This window comes from Hyla sarda, unplaced genomic scaffold, assembly GCF_029499605.1.
Source record: "Hyla sarda isolate aHylSar1 unplaced genomic scaffold, aHylSar1.hap1 scaffold_778, whole genome shotgun sequence".
Taxonomy (NCBI): Eukaryota; Metazoa; Chordata; class Amphibia; order Anura; family Hylidae; genus Hyla; species Hyla sarda.
Window position 1 is genome coordinate 94,945 of NW_026610801.1, and position 19,829 is coordinate 114,773.

A 19,829-nucleotide genomic window follows, 5' to 3' on the forward strand; every position below is an offset into this window, starting at 1 on the left:
GAGATCAGCAGTGACATCACTGAGAATACATTCTATCACTAGAGATCAGCGGTGACATAACTGAGAATACAGCCTATCCATCACTAGAGATCAGCGGTGACATCACTGAGAATGCAGCCTATCCATCACTAGAGATCAGCGGTGACATCACTGAGAATACATCGTATCCATCACTAGGGATCAGCGGTGACATCACTGAGAATACAGCCTATCCATCACTAGAGATCAGCGGTGACATCACTGAGAATACATCCTATCCATCACTAGAGATCAGCGGTGACATCACAGAGAATACATCCTATCCATCACTAGAGATCAGCAGTGACATCACTGAGAATACAGCCTATCCATCACTAGAGATCAGCAGTGACATCACTGAGAATACAGCCTATCCATCACTTGAGATCAGCAGTGACATCACTGAGAATACAGTCTATCCATCACTAGAGATCAGCGGTGACATCACTGAGAATACATCCTATCCATCACTAGAGATCAGTGGTGACATCACTGAGAATACAGCCTATCCATCACTAGAGATCAGCGGTGACATCACTGAGAATACAGTCTATCCATCACCAGAGATCAGGAGTGACATCACTGAGAATACAGCCTATCCATCACTAGAGATCAGCAGTGACATCACTGAGAATACAGCCTATCCATCACTTGAGATCAGCAGTGACATCACTGAGAATACAGCCTATCCATCACTAGAGATCAGCGGTGACATCACTGAGAATACAGCCTATCCATCACTAGAGATCAGCGGTGACATCACTGAGAATACAGCCTATCCATCACTAGAGATCAGCGGTGACATCACTGAGACTACAGCCTATCCATTCACTAGAGATCAGCGGTGACATCACTGAGAATACAACCTATCCATCACTAGAGATCAGCAGTGACATCACAGAGAATACATCCTATCCATCACTAGAGATCAGCGGTGACATCACTGAGAATACAACCTATCCATCACTAGAGATCAGCGGTGACATCACAGAATACAGCCTATCCATCACTAGAGATCAGCGGTGACATCACTGAGAATACAGCCTATCCATCACTTGAGATCAGCAGTGACATCACTGAGAATACAGCCTATCCATCACTTGAGATCAGCAGTGACATCACTGAGAATACAGTCTATCCATCACTAGAGATCAGCGGTGACATCACTGAGAATACAGCCTATCCATCACTAGAGATCAGCGGTGACATCACTGAGAATACAGCCTATCCATCACTTGAGATCAGCAGTGACATCACTGAGAATACAGTCTATCCATCACTAGAGATCAGCAGTGACATCACTGAGAATACAGTCTATCCATCACTTGAGATCAGCAGTGACATCACTGAGAATACAGTCTATCCATCACTAGAGATCAGCGGTGACATACAGTACCTGTCTGAGGGGTGTCCTTCCTCAGTGTCCTGCTGTCTGAAAACATTGATGGGCTTTCACTTAGCGTTTTGCGCCCGACACTGGCTGTAAGGCCTCCTCGGCAGCTCCCCATTGCACTGGTGAACAGGTTGGTGTGCTCCTCGCTGCTGGCGGTCTCCGAATTTGAAGTGAGGCTAGTTAGTGAGAGGCCGGCAGAACTGCTGCAACAATCAATCTGTAATGGAGACTGAAGTCCAAGAGCCAATGAGCCAGACTCCGGGGCTTCTCTGCGGGCCCAAGGCTCGTCTCTGCTTACTAATCCTTTCCCTGGAGAGAGGTGGCTACACGACAAGTGACATCTATGCTTGTCCTTATGCTTGTACCTGTCGTTAATATTGTCTTTACCAAACCTGTAACGTTTTAAAGACTCCAATACTGTCCTGGAAGAGCTAACTCCGGCCAAAGGATCAATGGAGAGAGGCTGCTGCTGCTCTGACCGGTGTTCTCTGTGTTTATGACGATGACGGTGTTTGTGCTCAACCATCCAGCTGTATGCAATGTCTGGGGGGACACTGGGGTACGTACCCACCGGCAGCAGCGGGGTTCGACCGGTTGTCAGGAAAGCTTCCTGCCGCAGCAGCTTGTGTTTTTTCTTATGGTACTTGGCAGGGTTAAGTAATAAATGACCTGTGTGCATATAAGAGGGGGGGTGAATGGGTGCAGTGAAGGAAGGAGATGGAGGGGGGGGATAAATAGAAGGGGGATATCGTCCATAATAACTTAGGCCAATGGGGGTAGCAGTAAGAGGGGAGGGAGAGTAAGGCATGCTGTATGAAGGGTAGAAGCCTGTGCTGGAAAGTGGAAAGCCCAGGCTGTGCATGAATGGCATTTCTGACATCGCCTCCCGCATTTTAGGTGGTCGTCCCCTTTTCTTTTTTAAATCCGGTTTCCGGATGTAGTGCAAAGGATCCAATGGAAACGTTGGATGACTGTAAAAGCTATTAAAGTTGAGGCGAAATATTGTAGGGAGCAAATCCCTTGGAATGAAGTGATGACTGCGATGAGTAATGTGGAGCTCGCTCAGATGAGCGATGATCTCCTCCAAGTCGGCCAGGAAATCTGGGTCCTGGCGGCTGCGCAGCTGTGGGTACTTCTTTTTCCGTTTCCTCTTCTGCCTCTTGATTTTGTCGTAACTTAGGAAGTCGTAGCTCCTGTGCTTACACTTATGCTTGTGCTTCTCCTTGAGGCTGCTCAGAACGGCTGAGGCTTCTGGGACGATGAGCGAGATGTGTTCAAAGCAATGCCTCCTCTTCTTCTGTGCACTGAACTTTTCGGCGCGGTCCGAGGTGCTGTTATTGTCCGTTCCAATGCCGCTGTCACTAGGGATAGTCTCATCGCTGTGGGACTCACTGATGGGTGAAGACGTGGCTTCCTTCAAAGATGGCATTTCATTCACATGTGATGGAGAATTAGGAAGCAACATTGGAGGAGACAACTGTCTACAATCCTTGGAAGCTTTTCTCATTGCAAGGGTCTGAAGGAAGGTACCATGTCGGGAGTGCATGTGTGTGTATGGCACTGGACTTGGTTCCACAAAGCTGGCTTCACTGACTGGGCTATGGGCATCACTTGCACCAGAGGAGAAAGAACCAATGGGAGAATGGAGAATGTCAGGGTTGGACATGGCAGGAGAGATCACAGGTGACACAATTTGACTCAATGTGTTCGACTCTTGCTGACCTGGTTTCTCCATTAAAGCATCACTGGCCGAAGTCTTGGCCATAATACATTCTACTGTTGCCTTTGGCTTCCGGCCTCTTCTCTTTCCAATGTAGATGGTTCCTTTCTTGCTCACGTTTATTTGCTGCCCTAGTTTAGAGCTGAACGTAGCCGCAAGGGTGGAGACAGGTCCTTGCATCTTTGCTTGTACTTTCCCTTTGCAGGTTTGGTCAGTGCCTCCAGACAGGATCTGGCTCAGCAGCTTCTTCCTTTTGATGGTTTTCATCTTGTTGATCTTGCGAATGATGGTTTTCATGAGCTGACCATTATTCCTCCTCACAGACTTCTTATCAGGCTCACCACCACATGGAGTGCCCACTTTGTAAGAGTCATCATTTGTGTGCAGCTTGCTGTGTAGAATGTCTTCATTTTGCTGCCGCTCACTTTCACAATCTGTCCGCTTAGGATTATCAGTCACCAAAAAAGGTGCAACAGAGAGCACAGGTGGAGCCCGCAGAGGGGGGGCAGCATCCCTTCTGGGCCTCCCTCTCTTGCGTGGAAATAGTGGTCTTGGTAGGTTTGTTTTGAGAGTTGGAATCTCTACTTCTGGTTGGAGAACAGGAGGCCCCTGTTCATCTTTCGACTGCGAGGAAACAACCTTAAAAGATGGGATTTTTAACGCTCTTTTGGGAGGACTATCCAAATGCGGCATGTCCTTACTCTTTGGCTTTCCTCGATTAAGTTTCTGAGCAAGTAAACCATCTTGTGAAGTGCATACCATTTTATAGCTCCGGTAAGTATTATAGAGCTTAGGAGACTCCTTGTGGGTTTCCTTGGCAGGTGCATCGTTGGAAGTGCTTGGTTTGGGCAAGGCTGACTTCTGGACATGACTAGTGAATGCAGTTCTACCCCCATATTTCTGGGCTCTGTCCTGATGCTTATGTGCTGCAGATTCCTTAGAGGAATGGATGTTTTTAGTGGGCACTTTCGTCCACCTGAGTTTCTTACCTTTACGTTTCTTGAAGTGTTTTGCCTGCATGTTGCCCCTACCAGCTTGGACGGTGGAGCTCTGCTTCTCTGTCAAGCAATTGACTTTTATCAGCTGCTTCTTTCGAAGCAAACTTGCAAAGCTGACAACGGAGGGATCTGACTTGTGAGCAGCAGGCTCTACCCGCTGGGTAGGTTTCTTGTTAGACACACATGGTCCAGTGTACAAGTGGCTGCTGACTTTGACTAAAGAAACATTTTTGACCTCTTTACACGTTTTGTTATTTTGTACAAAGTCCATAGAGTGTTGGGAGGTTCTGTGCCCCTGATGTGCAGGTAAAGTGTCAGATGTAAACTGGCTTTTGTCACTTGGCTCATCAATACATTCCGCACACGATGTGTCAGGGGTTAAGTGCAATGAATTGGAGGGGGAATGGGGATAATTCACATTTGAGCTCCTACTGCAGGATGTCAGAGACGTTGCCGGTGTTGGTGAAGGCAGATTCCCTTCACATACCGCACTGAACGGTGACACAGACGTTGATGCATCAGATGCACCACCCTTCCTGTAGTCCAATGAAGTGCAATATACAGGACAAAGCTTTTCCTGCGTGCCAGCCTCAGGAACACCTTTCTCAACAGGGGAAGGTTTCTTGGGAGGTGCAGATGTCCTATCCTCGCAAGCTTCCTTCTCTGTATCATGGGCCTCTTTTCTACTGCTGAACTTTTCCAGGACACTCTCCTTAGCTTGCCGTCCATTAGTATTCTCCAACACGGGGCTGATCTTCTTGTCTAGGTCATCTGAGGAGCTGCTAGGTGGGGCAAAAGAAATCCTGACTAAAGCTGAGTCTGTTTCTAGTGTTCCCCGCTCATTGGTGGGCAAGCCACCCAGAGCTGATGTAGATTGCTTTTTGGCTCTGATTTTGGAAGACTTGGAAGGTGGGCAGGTTGCTATGAGCTGGGCCAGTTTCTCAGTAACACTGGTGGCTATGCCATTTACCAGGACCCTGTCCTTTAAGTCAGAGTCTTTGTTACTAACAAGTCCCGGTGTTGGTGCCTTGTTGTGCTCAGTTACTTCAGAGTGCAAAGGTGAAGAATTCTTTGATGAGGATTTCTTCTCCTCCTCAGGCTTAACTTGTAAACGCTCGACCTTGGGGTCATCCAGAGCTTGGCTGTCTCCAGACTTCTTCATCACTTTGGGGGAATCCTAGAAGACATAAAACACAATAACATAAGGTTTAAGAATGGCACAGGTTGGAAGGAATGAGCTAGATGACTCAATGTAGCTGTTCTACCTTTTTTAACCTATTGGGCAGACCAGACGTGCCAAATAGTTCTTCTCTGCCAACACATTCTACAATTCTTATCCTTTCTCCTGTTCACACTTGTGTTATTTCATTGCATTTTATAATGCAAAAACTAAAATCTGATAAAGCCATGTTAAGTTGATGCTAATAGCATATGATAACACAATACATTAAACAGATGATGATGATGTCAGTGTGAACAGAGCCTGCAGACATCTACAGAACATCCAGCAAGTTATCTCCTACAGAGCAGAAGATAAGGTGAGAGTACACATGTACGTTTGGTGACGTCCGCTCACAAGTAAATGAATAGTGTGAGATCAGGAGCAATATCAAGGAATGGGTCCCAATGCTTCTCTTGACACATCTGACAATACAGCAATAAAGTGTCTTAGACTGTTTCTATACAAACACTTAGAGTAAATGTTAAGATAAGGGAGGAGTGAAGCAACCTCAGACAGGCACTCTTCATAGAAGTCCTCTAGAATCTGCTACTTCATACGCTAGCAGGGATGTGTAAGCAGAGAGATTACATTGTTCTCCATGTAATGTGCACCTGCTGGAGCAGGCCTATCATATCATTTGGAGCCCATACTGCAACTCTAAGTAGCTGATAGTGAAGGAGCAGTAAAAAAAAAGTTGGGGCGCTCTCTCGTAGATGATGGGGGCGTGGTGAAATTGTCAAGAACCACTGAACTCTGGGTGGTGTGATGTCCCGCCGAGGTTATCAACAGGGACAGCACCTCACCTGGCGAGTGGAAAGTGGAAAGTAATAGCGGCAGTTGTGCTGCTCGAGACCCCCTGTCCGTGACCGCGAGGGGGTACGTAAATATTACAACCAGGAAAAGGAGAGTAGAAAATGGGGATACAGTAGCGCTCGTCTAGTATCCCCATTTTCTACTCTCCTTTTCCTGGAAGTAGCTGACAGGGCTCTGCAGAACCATGTGCTCCTTCACAAAGCCAGGATCTTATGTCAGTAAAGATGGCACCTTATTGTGTTGTGTAGACATGGAGTACGATCAGCTGCAACCAGCTGTCTGTGTTGTATGTGCACACAGAGCAAGAGAGGGAGAGAAAACCCTAAAGAGGAATGCAACACTACAATCTACATAACACTGACCACTGCTACAGAGACCAGGCTACACGCCAGCTGCCATGTCTTCTGCACAACGCTCCCCACTCAGACATAGTAACATAGTTCATAAGGTTGAAAAAAGACCAGAGTCCATCAAGTACAACTTCTATCCCTAATGAGTCCCTAGTGAGTTAATCCAGGAGGCAAAAAACCCTCATACTAGAGGTAAAAATTCCTTCCCGACTTCAAATATCAGAATAAATCCCTGGATCAACGTTCTGTCCCTATAAATCTATTATACACAACCAGCGATGTTATAATTCTCCAAAAATGCATCCAGACCCTTTTTGAACTCTATTACAGAGTTCACCATGACACCTCCTTCGGGAGAGAATTCCACAGTCTCACTGCTCTTACAGTAAAGAACCCGTCTGTGCTGGTGTAGAAACCTTCTTTCCTCTAGACGTAGAGGATGTCCCCTTGTTATATATACAGTCCTGAGATATATATTATTAGGTCACCTCCTCGTTATATATACAGTCCTGGGTATAAATAGATTATGGAAAGATTTCTGTACTGTCCTGATATATATATTATTAGGTCTCCTCCTTGTTATATATACAGTCCTGGGTATAAATAGATCATGGAGAGATCTCTGTACTGTCCTGATATATTATTAGGTCATCTCCTTGTTATATATACAGTCCTGGGTATAAATAGATAATGGATATATTATATATATTATTAGGTCACCTTGTTATATATACAGTCCTGGGTATAAATCGATCATGGAGAGATCTCTGTACTGTCCTGATATATTATATATATTATTAGGTCACCTCCTTGTTATATATACAGTCCTGGGTATAAATCGATCATGGAGAGATCTCTGTACTGTCCTGATATATTATATATATTATTAGGTCACCTCCTTGTTATATATACAGTCCTGGGTATAAATAGATAATGGATATATTATATATATTATTAGGTCACCTTGTTATATATACAGTCCTGGGTATAAATAGATCATGGAGAGATCTCTGTACTGTCCTGATATATTATTAGGTCATCTCCTTGTTATATATACAGTCCTGGGTATAAATAGATAATGGAGAGATCTCTGTACTGTCCTGATATATTATATATATTATTAGGTCACCTCCTTGTTATATATACAGTCCTGGGTATAAATAGATCATGGAGAGATCTCTGTACTGTCCTGATATATTATATATATTATTAGGTCACCTCCTTGTTATATAAACAGTCCTGGGTATAAATAGATCATGGAGAGATCTCTGTACTGTCCTGATATATTATATATATATTATTAGGTCACCTCCTTGTTATATAAACAGTCCTGGGTATAAATAGATCATGGAGAGATCTCTGTACTGTCCTGATATATTAGGTCATCTCCTTGTTATATATACAGTCTTGGGTATAAATAGATAATGGAGAGATCTCTGTACTGTCCCCTGATATATTATATATATTATTAGGTCACCTCCTTGTTATATATACAGTCCTGGGTATAAATAGATCATGGAGAGATCTCTGTACTGTCCTGATATATTATATATATTAATAGGTCAACTCCTTGTTATATAAACAGTCCTGGGTATAAATAGATAATGGAGAGATCTCTGTACTGTCCCCTGATATATTATATATATTATTAGGTCACCTCCTTGTTATATATACAGTCCTGGGTATAAATAGATCATGGAGAGATCTCTGTACTGTCCTGATATATTATATATATTATTAGATCACCTCCTTGTTATATATACAGTCCTGGGTATAAATAGATCATGGAGAGATCTCTGTACTGTCCTGATATATATATTATTAGGTCACCCCCTTGTTATATATACAGTCCTTGGTATATATAGATCATGGAGAGATCTCTCTACTGTCCTGATATTATAGGTCACCTCCTTGTTATATATACAGTCCTGGGTATAAATAGTGTACACAGTATTCCATGTGTGGGCTGACCAGTACTGTACACCGTATTCTATGTGTGATTTTTTACAGCGGTAGAATCATTTCCTTGTCGTAGGCATCTATGCCCCCCATGATTTTATTTGCCTTTGCCGCAGCTGCCGACACTGGTTACTACAGCTAAAATGTACTGTTAACTAAGACTCTTAAGTCCTTTTCCACCTCAGTCGTCCCAAGTATTCTCCTATTTAATATATAACCCCGTCCCAGATTATTCCTCCCCATGTGCATTACCTTACATTTATCATCTGCCACTTCCCAGCCCAAACCTCCAACCTATCCAGATCCATTTGTAACAGTGCACTGTCCTCTATTGTGTTTTCCACTTTAGAGAGTTTAGTATTATCTGCAAAGATTGTTACTTTACTATTCAACCCCTCTACAAGGTCATTAATGAATATATTAAATAGGACAGGACCCAACACTGACCCCTTTGTACCCCACTAGTAACAGTCACTCAATCAGAATAAGTACCATTAATAACCACCCTCTGTTTCCTATCACTGAGCCAGTTACTTACCCACTTACACACATTCTCCCCCAGCCCAAACCACCTCATTTTATGCACCAACCTTTTATGTGGCACCGTATCAAATGCTTTGGAAAATCCAGATAAACGACATCCAGCGATGATCAGGTGACAGGACTGATCCCTCATAAATCCATGCTGATATGGAGTCATACATCAAGATATTTCAAAATAGCATCTTTTAGAAAACCCTCCCACCATTTACATACAAGAGAGGTTAAACTAACAGGCCTATAATTCCTGGGGTCACCTTTTGACCCTTTTTTAAATATAGGCACCACATTTGCCATGCGCCATTCCAGGGGAACAGTCCCTGTTACTATAGAGTCCCTGAATATTAAAAATAGGGGTCTGTCTATTACATCACTTAATTTCTTTAGAACACTGGGGTGAATGCCATCTGGACCTGGCGATTTGTCTATTTAGATTTTTTGTAGGCGGTACTGTACTTCTTCCTGGGTTAGACAGGTGACCTGTACTTCTTCCTGGGTTAGACAGGTGACCTGTACTGGGGAGTTTACCTTATCTAGCTGTATTTCACCTGGCATTTCCTTTTCCTCAGTGAATACAGTGAAGAAGAATTTGTTTAATATATTTGCTTTTACTGATCCCCATTTATAACTTCTTTTTGTTCTTTTAAAGGGCCTACACTTTCATTTTTGACCTTTTTGCTTTTTATATTGTTAAAGAATATTTTGTGGTCAGTTTTACTCTCTTTGGCAATGAGTCTGTCTCTATTTTTGCGGCTTTTATCATTTTTTTTTTTTTTACATATTTTCCATTTTTCTATATAGCTTTGTAATGCTTCTTCACTGTCATCCTCTTTTAGTAGTTTAAATGCTTTATTTTTGTCATGTATTGCCCCCTTAATATTTTTATTCATCCATATTGGTTTTCTTTTATTTCTGACCCTTTTATTCCCATAAGGTTTATACATCTTACAGTGAGAGTTTAAGATATTTATAAGTCTCCCATTTAGTGTCAGTATTCTTGTTTTTGAGGACATTATCCCATTTTATATTGTTGTTATCTCTGAGTTGATCAGACTTTTTCTTCCTAAAGTTCATTGTTTTTGTGGCCCCTCGAGAGATTCCCTTATTGAAAAACAAGTTATAATGTATTATATTATGGTCACTATTTCCCAGGTGTCCATCTACCTGCACATTAGTTACTGTCAGGTCTGTTGGTTAATATATTAAGTCTGGTAGGGCGCCCCCTCTGGTCGGCCCTGCACCATTTGGGACAGATAATTGTCTTTAGCTATAGTCAGAAACCTGTTTCCTTTATGAGATTCACAGGACTGTTTTTCCAGTATAATCAGGATAGTTAAAGTCCCCATTATAATCACCTCGTTCTGTTTTGCTGTTTATTTGCTTCAGTTATTAATCTCCTGCCTCTTCCATTATGTTTGGAGGTTTATAGCTTATAATCCCTATCAGAATTGTATTATTTTTATCTCCATATATTTCTACCCATAATGACTCCACATTATCGTTTCCTTCCCGTATATCCTCCTGTAGTGCGGCCTTCAGACTGGACTTTACATAAAGACAGATTTCTCCCCCTTTCCGTTTTGTCCGATCCTTCCTGAACAGACTATAACCCTGTATGTTACCGCCCAGTCTCAGCTATCGTCCAACAAAGTCTCTGTTATACCGCGATGTCACAATCCTCCTCAGACATCAATCCCTCCAATTCATCTGTTTTATTGGTCAGACTTCTGGCATTAGTCAACATGCAGTTCAATGGTGTATGTTTTTTCTTCCTTTCAAGCCTATCCCTATTAACTATTTTCACCCCTCCCATAATATAACCTGTAAGACCGTATCCCCCCCCAAACATCTACAACACTCCTCGCTTTGATACATGTATAACCTATAATACTATATCCTCCCCAAACATCTACAACACTCCTCGCCCTGATACATGTATAACCTATAATACTATATCTCCCCCCATACATCTACAACACTCCTCGCTCTGATACATGTATAACCTATAATACTATATCCCCCCCATACATCTACAACACTCCTCGCTTTGATACATGTATAACCTATAATACTATATCCTCCCCAAACATCTACAACACTCCTCGCCCTGATACATGTATAACATATAATACTATATCTCCCCCCATACATCTACAACACTCCTCGCCCTGATACATGTATAACCTATAATACTATATCTCCCCCCCATACATCTACAACACTCCTCGCTCTGATACATGTATAACCTATAATACTATATCCCCCCCATACATCTACAACACTCCTCGCTCTGATACATGTATAACCTATAATACTATATCCCCCCCATACATCTACAACACTCCTCGCTCTGATACATGTATAACCTATAATACTATATCCCCCCCCATACATCTACAACACTCCTCGCCCTGATACATGTATAACCTATAATACTATGTCCCCCCCATACATCTACAACACTCCTCGCCCTGATACATGTATAACCTATAATCCTATATCCCCCCCCATACATCTACAACACTCCTCGTCCTGATACATGTATAACCAATAATCCTATATCCCCCCATACATCTACAACACTCCTCGCTCTGATACATGTATAACCTATAATACTATATCCCCCCCCATACATCTACAACACTCCTCGTCCTGATACATGTATAACCTATAATACTATATCCCCCCCCAAACATCTACAACACTCCTCGCTCTGATACATGTATAACCTATAATACTATATCCCCCCCATACATCTACAACACTCCTCGCTCTGATACATGTATAACCTATAATACTATATCCCCCCCCATACATCTACAACACTCCTCGCTCTGATACATGTATAACCAATAATACTATATCCCCCCCATACATCTACAACACTCCTCGCCCTGATACATGTATAACCTATAATACTATATCCCCCCCATACATCTACAACACTCCTCGCTCTGATACATGTATAACCTATAATACTATATCCCCCCCATACATCTACAACACTCCTCGCTTTGATACATGTATAACCTATAATACTATATCCCCCCCCATACATCTACAACACTCCTCGCTCTGATACATGTATAACCTATAATACTATATCCTCCCCAAACATCTACAACACTCCTCGCCCTGATACATGTATAACCTATAATACTATATCTCCCCCCCCCCATACATCTACAACACTCCTCGCTCTGATACATGTATAACCTATAATACTATATCCCCCCCATACATCTACAACACTCCTCGCCCTGATACATGTATAACCTATAATACTATATCCCCCCCCATACATCTACAACACTCCTCGCCCTGATACATGTATAACCTATAATACTATATCTCCCCCCCCATACATCTACAACACTCCTCGCTCTGATACATGTATAACCTATAATACTATATCCCCCCCATACATCTACAACACTCCTCGCTCTGATACATGTATAACCAATAATCCTATATCTCCCCCCATACATCTACAACACTCCTCGCTCTGATACATGTATAACCTATAATACTATATCCCCCCCCATACATCTACAACACTCCTCGCTCTGATACATGTATAACCTATAATACTATATCCCCCCCCAAACATCTACAACACTGCTCGCTCTGATACATGTATAACCTATAATACTATATCCCCCCCATACATCTACAACACTCCTCGCTCTGATACATGTATAACCTATAATACTATATCCCCCCCCATACATCTACAACACTCCTCGCCCTGATACATGTATAACCTATAATACTATATCCCCCCCATACATCTACAACACTCCTCGCTCTGATACATGTATAACCTATAATACTATATCCCCCCCATACATCTACAACACTCCTCGCCCTGATACATGTATAACCTATAATACTATGTCCCCCCATACATCTACAACACTCCTCGCCCTGATACATGTATAACCTATAATCCTATATCCCCCCCATACATCTACAACACTCCTCGTCCTGATACATGTATAACCAATAATCCTATATCCCCCCATACATCTACAACACTCCTCGCTCTGATATATGTATAACCAATAATCCTATATCACCCCATACATCTACAACACTCCTCGCTCTGATACATGTATAACCTATAATACTATATCCCCCCCATACATCTACAACACTCCTCGCTCTGATACATGTATAACCTATAATACTATATCCCCCCCCATACATCTACAACACTCCTCGCCCTGATACATGTATAACCTATAATACTATATCCCCCCCATACATCTACAACACTCCTCGCCCTGATACATGTATAACCTATAATACTATATCCCCCCCATACATCTACAACACTCCTCGCTCTGATACATGTATAACCTATAATACTATATCCCCCCCCATACATCTACAACACTCCTCGCTCTGATACATGTATAACCAATAATACTATATCCCCCCCATACATCTACAACACTCCTCGCCCTGATACATGTATAACCTATAATACTATATCCCCCCCATACATCTACAACACTCCTCGCTCTGATACATGTATAACCTATAATACTATATCCCCCCCATACATCTACAACACTCCTCGCTTTGATACATGTATAACCTATAATACTATATCCCCCCCATACATCTACAACACTCCTCGTTCTGATACATGTATAACCTATAATACTATATCCCCCCCATACATCTACAACACTCCTCGTTCTGATACATGTATAACCTATAATACTATATCCCCCCCATACATCTACAACACTCCTCGCTCTGATACATGTATAACCTATAATACTATATCCCCCCCCATACATCTACAACACTCCTCGCTCTGATACATATATAACCTATAATATTATATCCCCCCCATACATCTACAACACTCCTCGTCCTGATACATGTATAACCTATAATACTATATCCCCCCCCATACATCTACAATACTCCTCGCTCTGATACATGTATAACCTATAATACTATATCCCCCCCCATACATCTACAATACTCCTCGCTCTGATACATGTATAACCTATAATACTATATCTCCCCCCCCCATACATCTACAACACTCCTCGCCCTGATACATGTATAACCTATAATACTATATCCCCCCCATACATCCACAACACTCCTCGCTTTGATACATGTATAACCTATAATACTATATCTCCCCCATACATCTACAATACTCCTCGCTCTGATACATGTATAACCTATAATACTATATCCCCCCCCCCCATACATCTACAACACTCCTCGCTCTGATACATGTATAACCAATAATCCTATATCCCCCCCCCCATACATCTACAACACTACTCGTCCTGATACATGTATAACCAATAATCCTATATCCCCCCATACATCTACAACACTCCTCGCTCTGATACATGTATAACCTATACTATATCCCCCCCATACATCTACAACACTCCTCGCCCTGATACATGTATAACCTATAATACTATATCCCCCCCATACATCTACAACACTCCTCGCTCTGATACATGTATAACCTATAATACTATATCCCCCCCCATACATCTACAACACTCCTCGCCCTGATACATGTATAACCTATAATACTATATCCCCCCCCATACATCTACAACACTCCTCGTTCTGATACATGTATAACCTATAATACTATATCCCCCCCATACATCTACAACACTCCTCGCTCTGATACATGTATAACCAATAATCCTATATCCCCCCCATACATCTACAACACTCCTCGCCCTGATACATGTATAACCTATAATACTATATCCCCCCCCATACATCTACAACACTCCTCGCTCTGATACATGTATAACCTATAATACTATATCCCCCCCCATACATCTACAACACTCCTCGTCCTGATACATGTATAACCTATAATACTATATCCCCCCCCATACATCTACAACACTCCTCGCCCTGATACATGTATAACCTATAATACTATATCCCCCCCCAAACATCTACAACACTCCTCGCCCTGATACATGTATAACCAATAATCCTATATCCCCCCCATACATCTACAACACTCCTCGCCCTGATACATGTATAACCTATAATACTATATCCCCCCCCCCCATACATCTACAACACTCCTCGTCCTGATACATGTATAACCTATAATACTATATCCCCCCCCATACATCTACAACACTCCTCGCTCTGATACATGTATAACCTATAATACTATATCCCCCCCATACATCTACAACACTCCTCGCTCTGATACATGTATAACCTATAATACTATATCCCCCCCCATACATCTACAACACTCCTCGCTCTGATACATGTATAACCTATAATACTATATCCCCCCCCATACATCTACAACACTCCTCGCCCTGATACATGTATAACCTATAATACTATATCCCCCCCCCCATACATCTACAACACTCCTCGCTCTGATACATGTATAACCTATAATACTATATCCCCCCCCATACATCTACAACACTCCTCGCTCTGATACATGTATAACCTATAATACTATATCCCCCCCATACATCTACAACACTCCTCGCTCTGATACATGTATAACCTATAATACTATATCCCCCCCATACATCTACAACACTCCTCGCCCTGATACATGTATAACCTATAATACTATATCCCCCCCATACATCTACAACACTCCTCGCTCTGATACATGTATAACCTATAATACTATATCCCCCCCATACATCTACAACACTCCTCGCCCTGATACATGTATAACCTATAATACTATATCCCCCCATACATATATACATACATATATATAGGAGAGAGGACCTGTCCTGTAATATACTGCACGTATATATATCTAGGAGAGAGGACCTGTCCTGTAATATACTGCACATATATATATATAGGAGAGAGGACCTGTCCTGTAATATACTGCACGTATATATATCTAGGAGAGAGGACCTGTCCTGTAATATACTGCACATATATATATATATATATATATAGGAGAGAGGACCTGTCCTGTAATATACTGCACATATATATATATATATATATAGGAGAGAGGACCTGTCCTGTAATATACTGCACATATATATATATATATATATAGGAGAGAGGACCTGTCCTGTAATATACTGCACGTATATATATCTAGGAGAGAGGACCTGTCCTGTAATATACTGCACCCATGTTTGGGTTCATGGAGAACTGGGCTGACTTCGCTGTCGGTTACCGGCTCTTCCGTAGGGACGGGCTGCACCTCAATGGGGAGGGTGCAGCTTTGCTTGGGGAGAAGATGGCTAGGGGGGACTTGGGGGGAGGGAACCTACAGCAAAGAGGGGGAAGATAGTGTAGATAGAGAGGTGGGAATTATAAATGTACCTGGGGGTGGAGCGGAGGGAGGGGTTAGAATAGTTAATAGGAATAGGCTTCATAGGAAAATAAAACTTACACCCTTGAATCCCATTAACCCCAATAACATAAAGGATGGAAATGTAAAGTGTATGTTCACAAATGCCAGAAGCCTAGCAAATAAAATGGGGGAGCTTGAGGCCTTGATACTGGAGGAACATATTGATATAGTTGGGGTCACTGAGACATGGCTGGGGATATAGTTGGGGTCACTGAGACATGGCTGGTGATATAGTTGGGGTCACTGAGACATGGCTGGTGATATAGTTGGGGTCACTGAGACATGGCTGGTGATATAGTTGGGGTCACTGAGACATGGCTGGTGATATAGTTGGGGTCACTGAGACATGGCTGGTGGTATAGTTGGGGTCACTGAGACATGGCTGGACTCCTCACATGACTGGGCTGTTAATCTGCAGGGATTTACATTGTTTCGCAAGGATAGAATGAACAGAAAAGGTGGTGGAGTCTGTCTGTATGTAAGAAGTGGTATGAAAGTCAGTGTGAACGATGCCATAGTGTGTGATGATTCTGAGGAGGTGGAATCACTGTGAGTAGAATTACAAAAGGAGGGAAATACTGAAAAAATAATATTTGGTGTAATCTACAGACCCCCTAATATCACTGAAGAGATAGAAGGTCGGCTGTATAAACAAATAGAGAGGCCGCCCGGGCAGGTACAGTGGTAATAATGGGAGATTATAACTATCCAGATATAGATTGGGGTCCGGGGTTGGCTAAAACTACAAAGGGGCGACAATTCCTAAATTTATTGCAGGATAATTTTATGGGCCAGTTTGTGGAGGACCCAACAAGAAGTGATGCCTTGTGGGATCTGATCATTTCCAACAACGCAGAGCTGGTTGGTAATGTAACTGTGCGGGAAAACCTTGGTAATAGCGACCACAATATAGTTACTTTTGACTTAAAATGTAGAAAACAAAGACAGACGGGGAAGGCAAAAACATATAACTTTAAAAAGGCAAATTTCCCTGGGCTGAGATCTGCCCTACAGGACATAGACTGGGGGGAGGTGTTGTCAAATACTGATACAGAAGGTAAATGGGACATCTTTATATCAACTCTAAATAACTATACAGCTAAATATATACCAAAGGGGAACAAATATAAACGATTAAAACTAAATCCTACATGGCTGACACATGATGTTAAAAGAGCAATAAACAACAAAAAAATAGCCTTCAAAAAATACAAATCTGATGGGTCAGCGATAACATTTATACAGTACAAGGAGCTTAATAAAATCTGTAAAAATGTAATAAAAACAGCAAAAATTCAAAATGAGAGACAGGTGGCCGAAGATAGCAAAGCAAATCCTAAATATTTTTTTAGATATATAAATGCAAAAAAACCAAGGACAGAGCATGTAGGACCCCTTAATAATGATAATGGGGAGGTTGTCACAGGTGATCAAGAGAAGGCGGAGCTACTGAATGGGTTCTTTAGTTCTGTATACACTATGGAAGAAGGAGCTGACATTGGCCAGGTCAGTGCTGGTAACACATCATGTACAGGTCAGTGCTGGTAACACATCATGTACAGGTCAGTGCTGGTAACACATCATGTAATGTACTGAACTGGCTCAATGTAGAGATGGTACAAGGTAAGTTAAGTAATATAAATGTAAGCAAATCTCCAGGACCGGATGGACTACACCCAAGAGTTCTTAGAGAGGTAAGTTCAGTAATATCTGTACCCCTGTTCATGATATTTAGAGATTCTCTGGTGTCTGGTATAGTGCCAAGGGACTGGCGCAAGGCGAATGTGGTGCCAATCTTCAAAAAGGGCTCTAGGTCTTCCCCAGGAAACTATAGACCTGTAAGTTTAACGTGCATTGTGGGTAAATTGTTTGAAGGACTTATAAGGGATTACATACAGGAATACATAGGGGATAATTGTATTATAAGTGATAGCCAGCATGGGTTTACTAAGGATAGAAGTTGTCAAACCAATCTAATTTGCTTTTATGAAGAGGTGAGTAGACGCCTTGACAGAGGAATGGCTGTGTATATAGAGGGTGGGCTGTGTATATAGAGGAATGGCTGTGGATATAGTGTTTCTGGATTTTGCTAAAGCGTTTGATACTGTCCCTCATAGACGTCTGACAGGTAAGTTAAGGTCTTTGGGTTTGGAAATTTTAGTTTGTAACTGGATTGAACACTGGCTCATGGATCGTACCCAGAGAGTGGTGGTCAATGATTCGTACTCTGATTGGTCCCCGGTTATTAGTGGTGACCTCAAGGTTCAGTACTGGGCCCGCTGTTGTTTAATTTATTTATCAATGATATAGAGGATGGTATTAACAGCTCTGTTTCTATCTTTGCAGATGACACCAAGCTTTGTAGCACGGTACAGTCTATAGAGGATGTGCATAAGTTACAAGATGACTTGGATAGACTAAGTGTCTGGGCATCCACTTGGCAAATGAGGTTCAATGTGGATAAATGTAAAGTTATGCATCTGGGTACTAATAACCTGCATGCATCGTATGTCTTAGGGGGGCTGTGTATATAGAGGGGGGCTGTGTATATAGAGGGGGGCTGTGTATATAGAGGGGGGCTGTGTATATAGAGGGGGGCTGTGTATATAGAGGGGGGCTGTGTATACTAATAACCTGCAGCGTCGTATGTCTTAGGTGGGATTAAACTGGCAGAGTCACTGGTAGAGAAGGATCTGGGGGACTTGTAGATCACAGACTACAGAATAGCACAATGTCAGGCTGCTGCTTCCAAGGCCGGCAGGATATTGTCATGTATCAAAAGAGGCCTGAACTCCAGGGACAGGGACATAATACTCCCCCTTTATAAAGCATTGGTACAGTCTATAGTGTATAATACTCCCCCTTTATAAAGCATTGGTACAGTCTATAGTGTATAATACTCCCCCTTTATAAAGCATTGGTACAGTCTATAGTGTATAATACTCCCCCTTTACAAATCATTGGTACGGCCTTACCTGGAATATGCTGTTCAGTTTTGGGCACCTGTCCATAAAAGGGACACTGCGGAGTTGGAAAGGGTGCAGAGACGCGCGACTAAACTAATATGGGGAATGGAACATCTTAGCTATGAGGAGCGATTAAAGGAGTTACAATTGTTTAGTCTTGAGAAGAGACGTTTAAGGGGGGATATGATAAACCTATATAAGTATATTAATGGCCCATACAAAAAATATGGAGAAAAACTGTTCCAGGTTAAACCCCCCCAAAGGACGAGGGGGCACTCCCTCCGTCTGGAGAAGAAAAAGTTTAGTCTCAAGGGGCGACACGCCTTCTTTACCGTGAGGACTGTGAAGTTATGGAACGGTCTACCTCAGGAACTGGTCACAGCAGGAACAATTAACAGCTTTAAAACAGGATTAGATACATTCCTGGAACAAAATAAGATTAATGCTTATGAAGAAATATAAAATCTCATCCCTT

The 19,829-nt window shown here is 42.2% G+C and overlaps 1 protein-coding gene across 5 annotated transcripts in view; it reads right to left on the bottom strand.

The window, feature by feature from the left end:
* Positions 1–19,829, bottom strand: part of ASH1L (ASH1 like histone lysine methyltransferase) — a 120,156-nt gene that overhangs the window by 60,325 nt on the left and 40,002 nt on the right. For all 5 annotated transcript variants that reach the window (XM_056554522.1, XM_056554524.1, XM_056554525.1 and 2 more), the window contains exon 3: positions 1,415–5,306. In XM_056554522.1, coding sequence (XP_056410497.1) covers positions 1,415–5,306 — 3,892 coding nt within the window. The remainder of the gene's footprint in view (positions 1–1,414; positions 5,307–19,829) is intronic.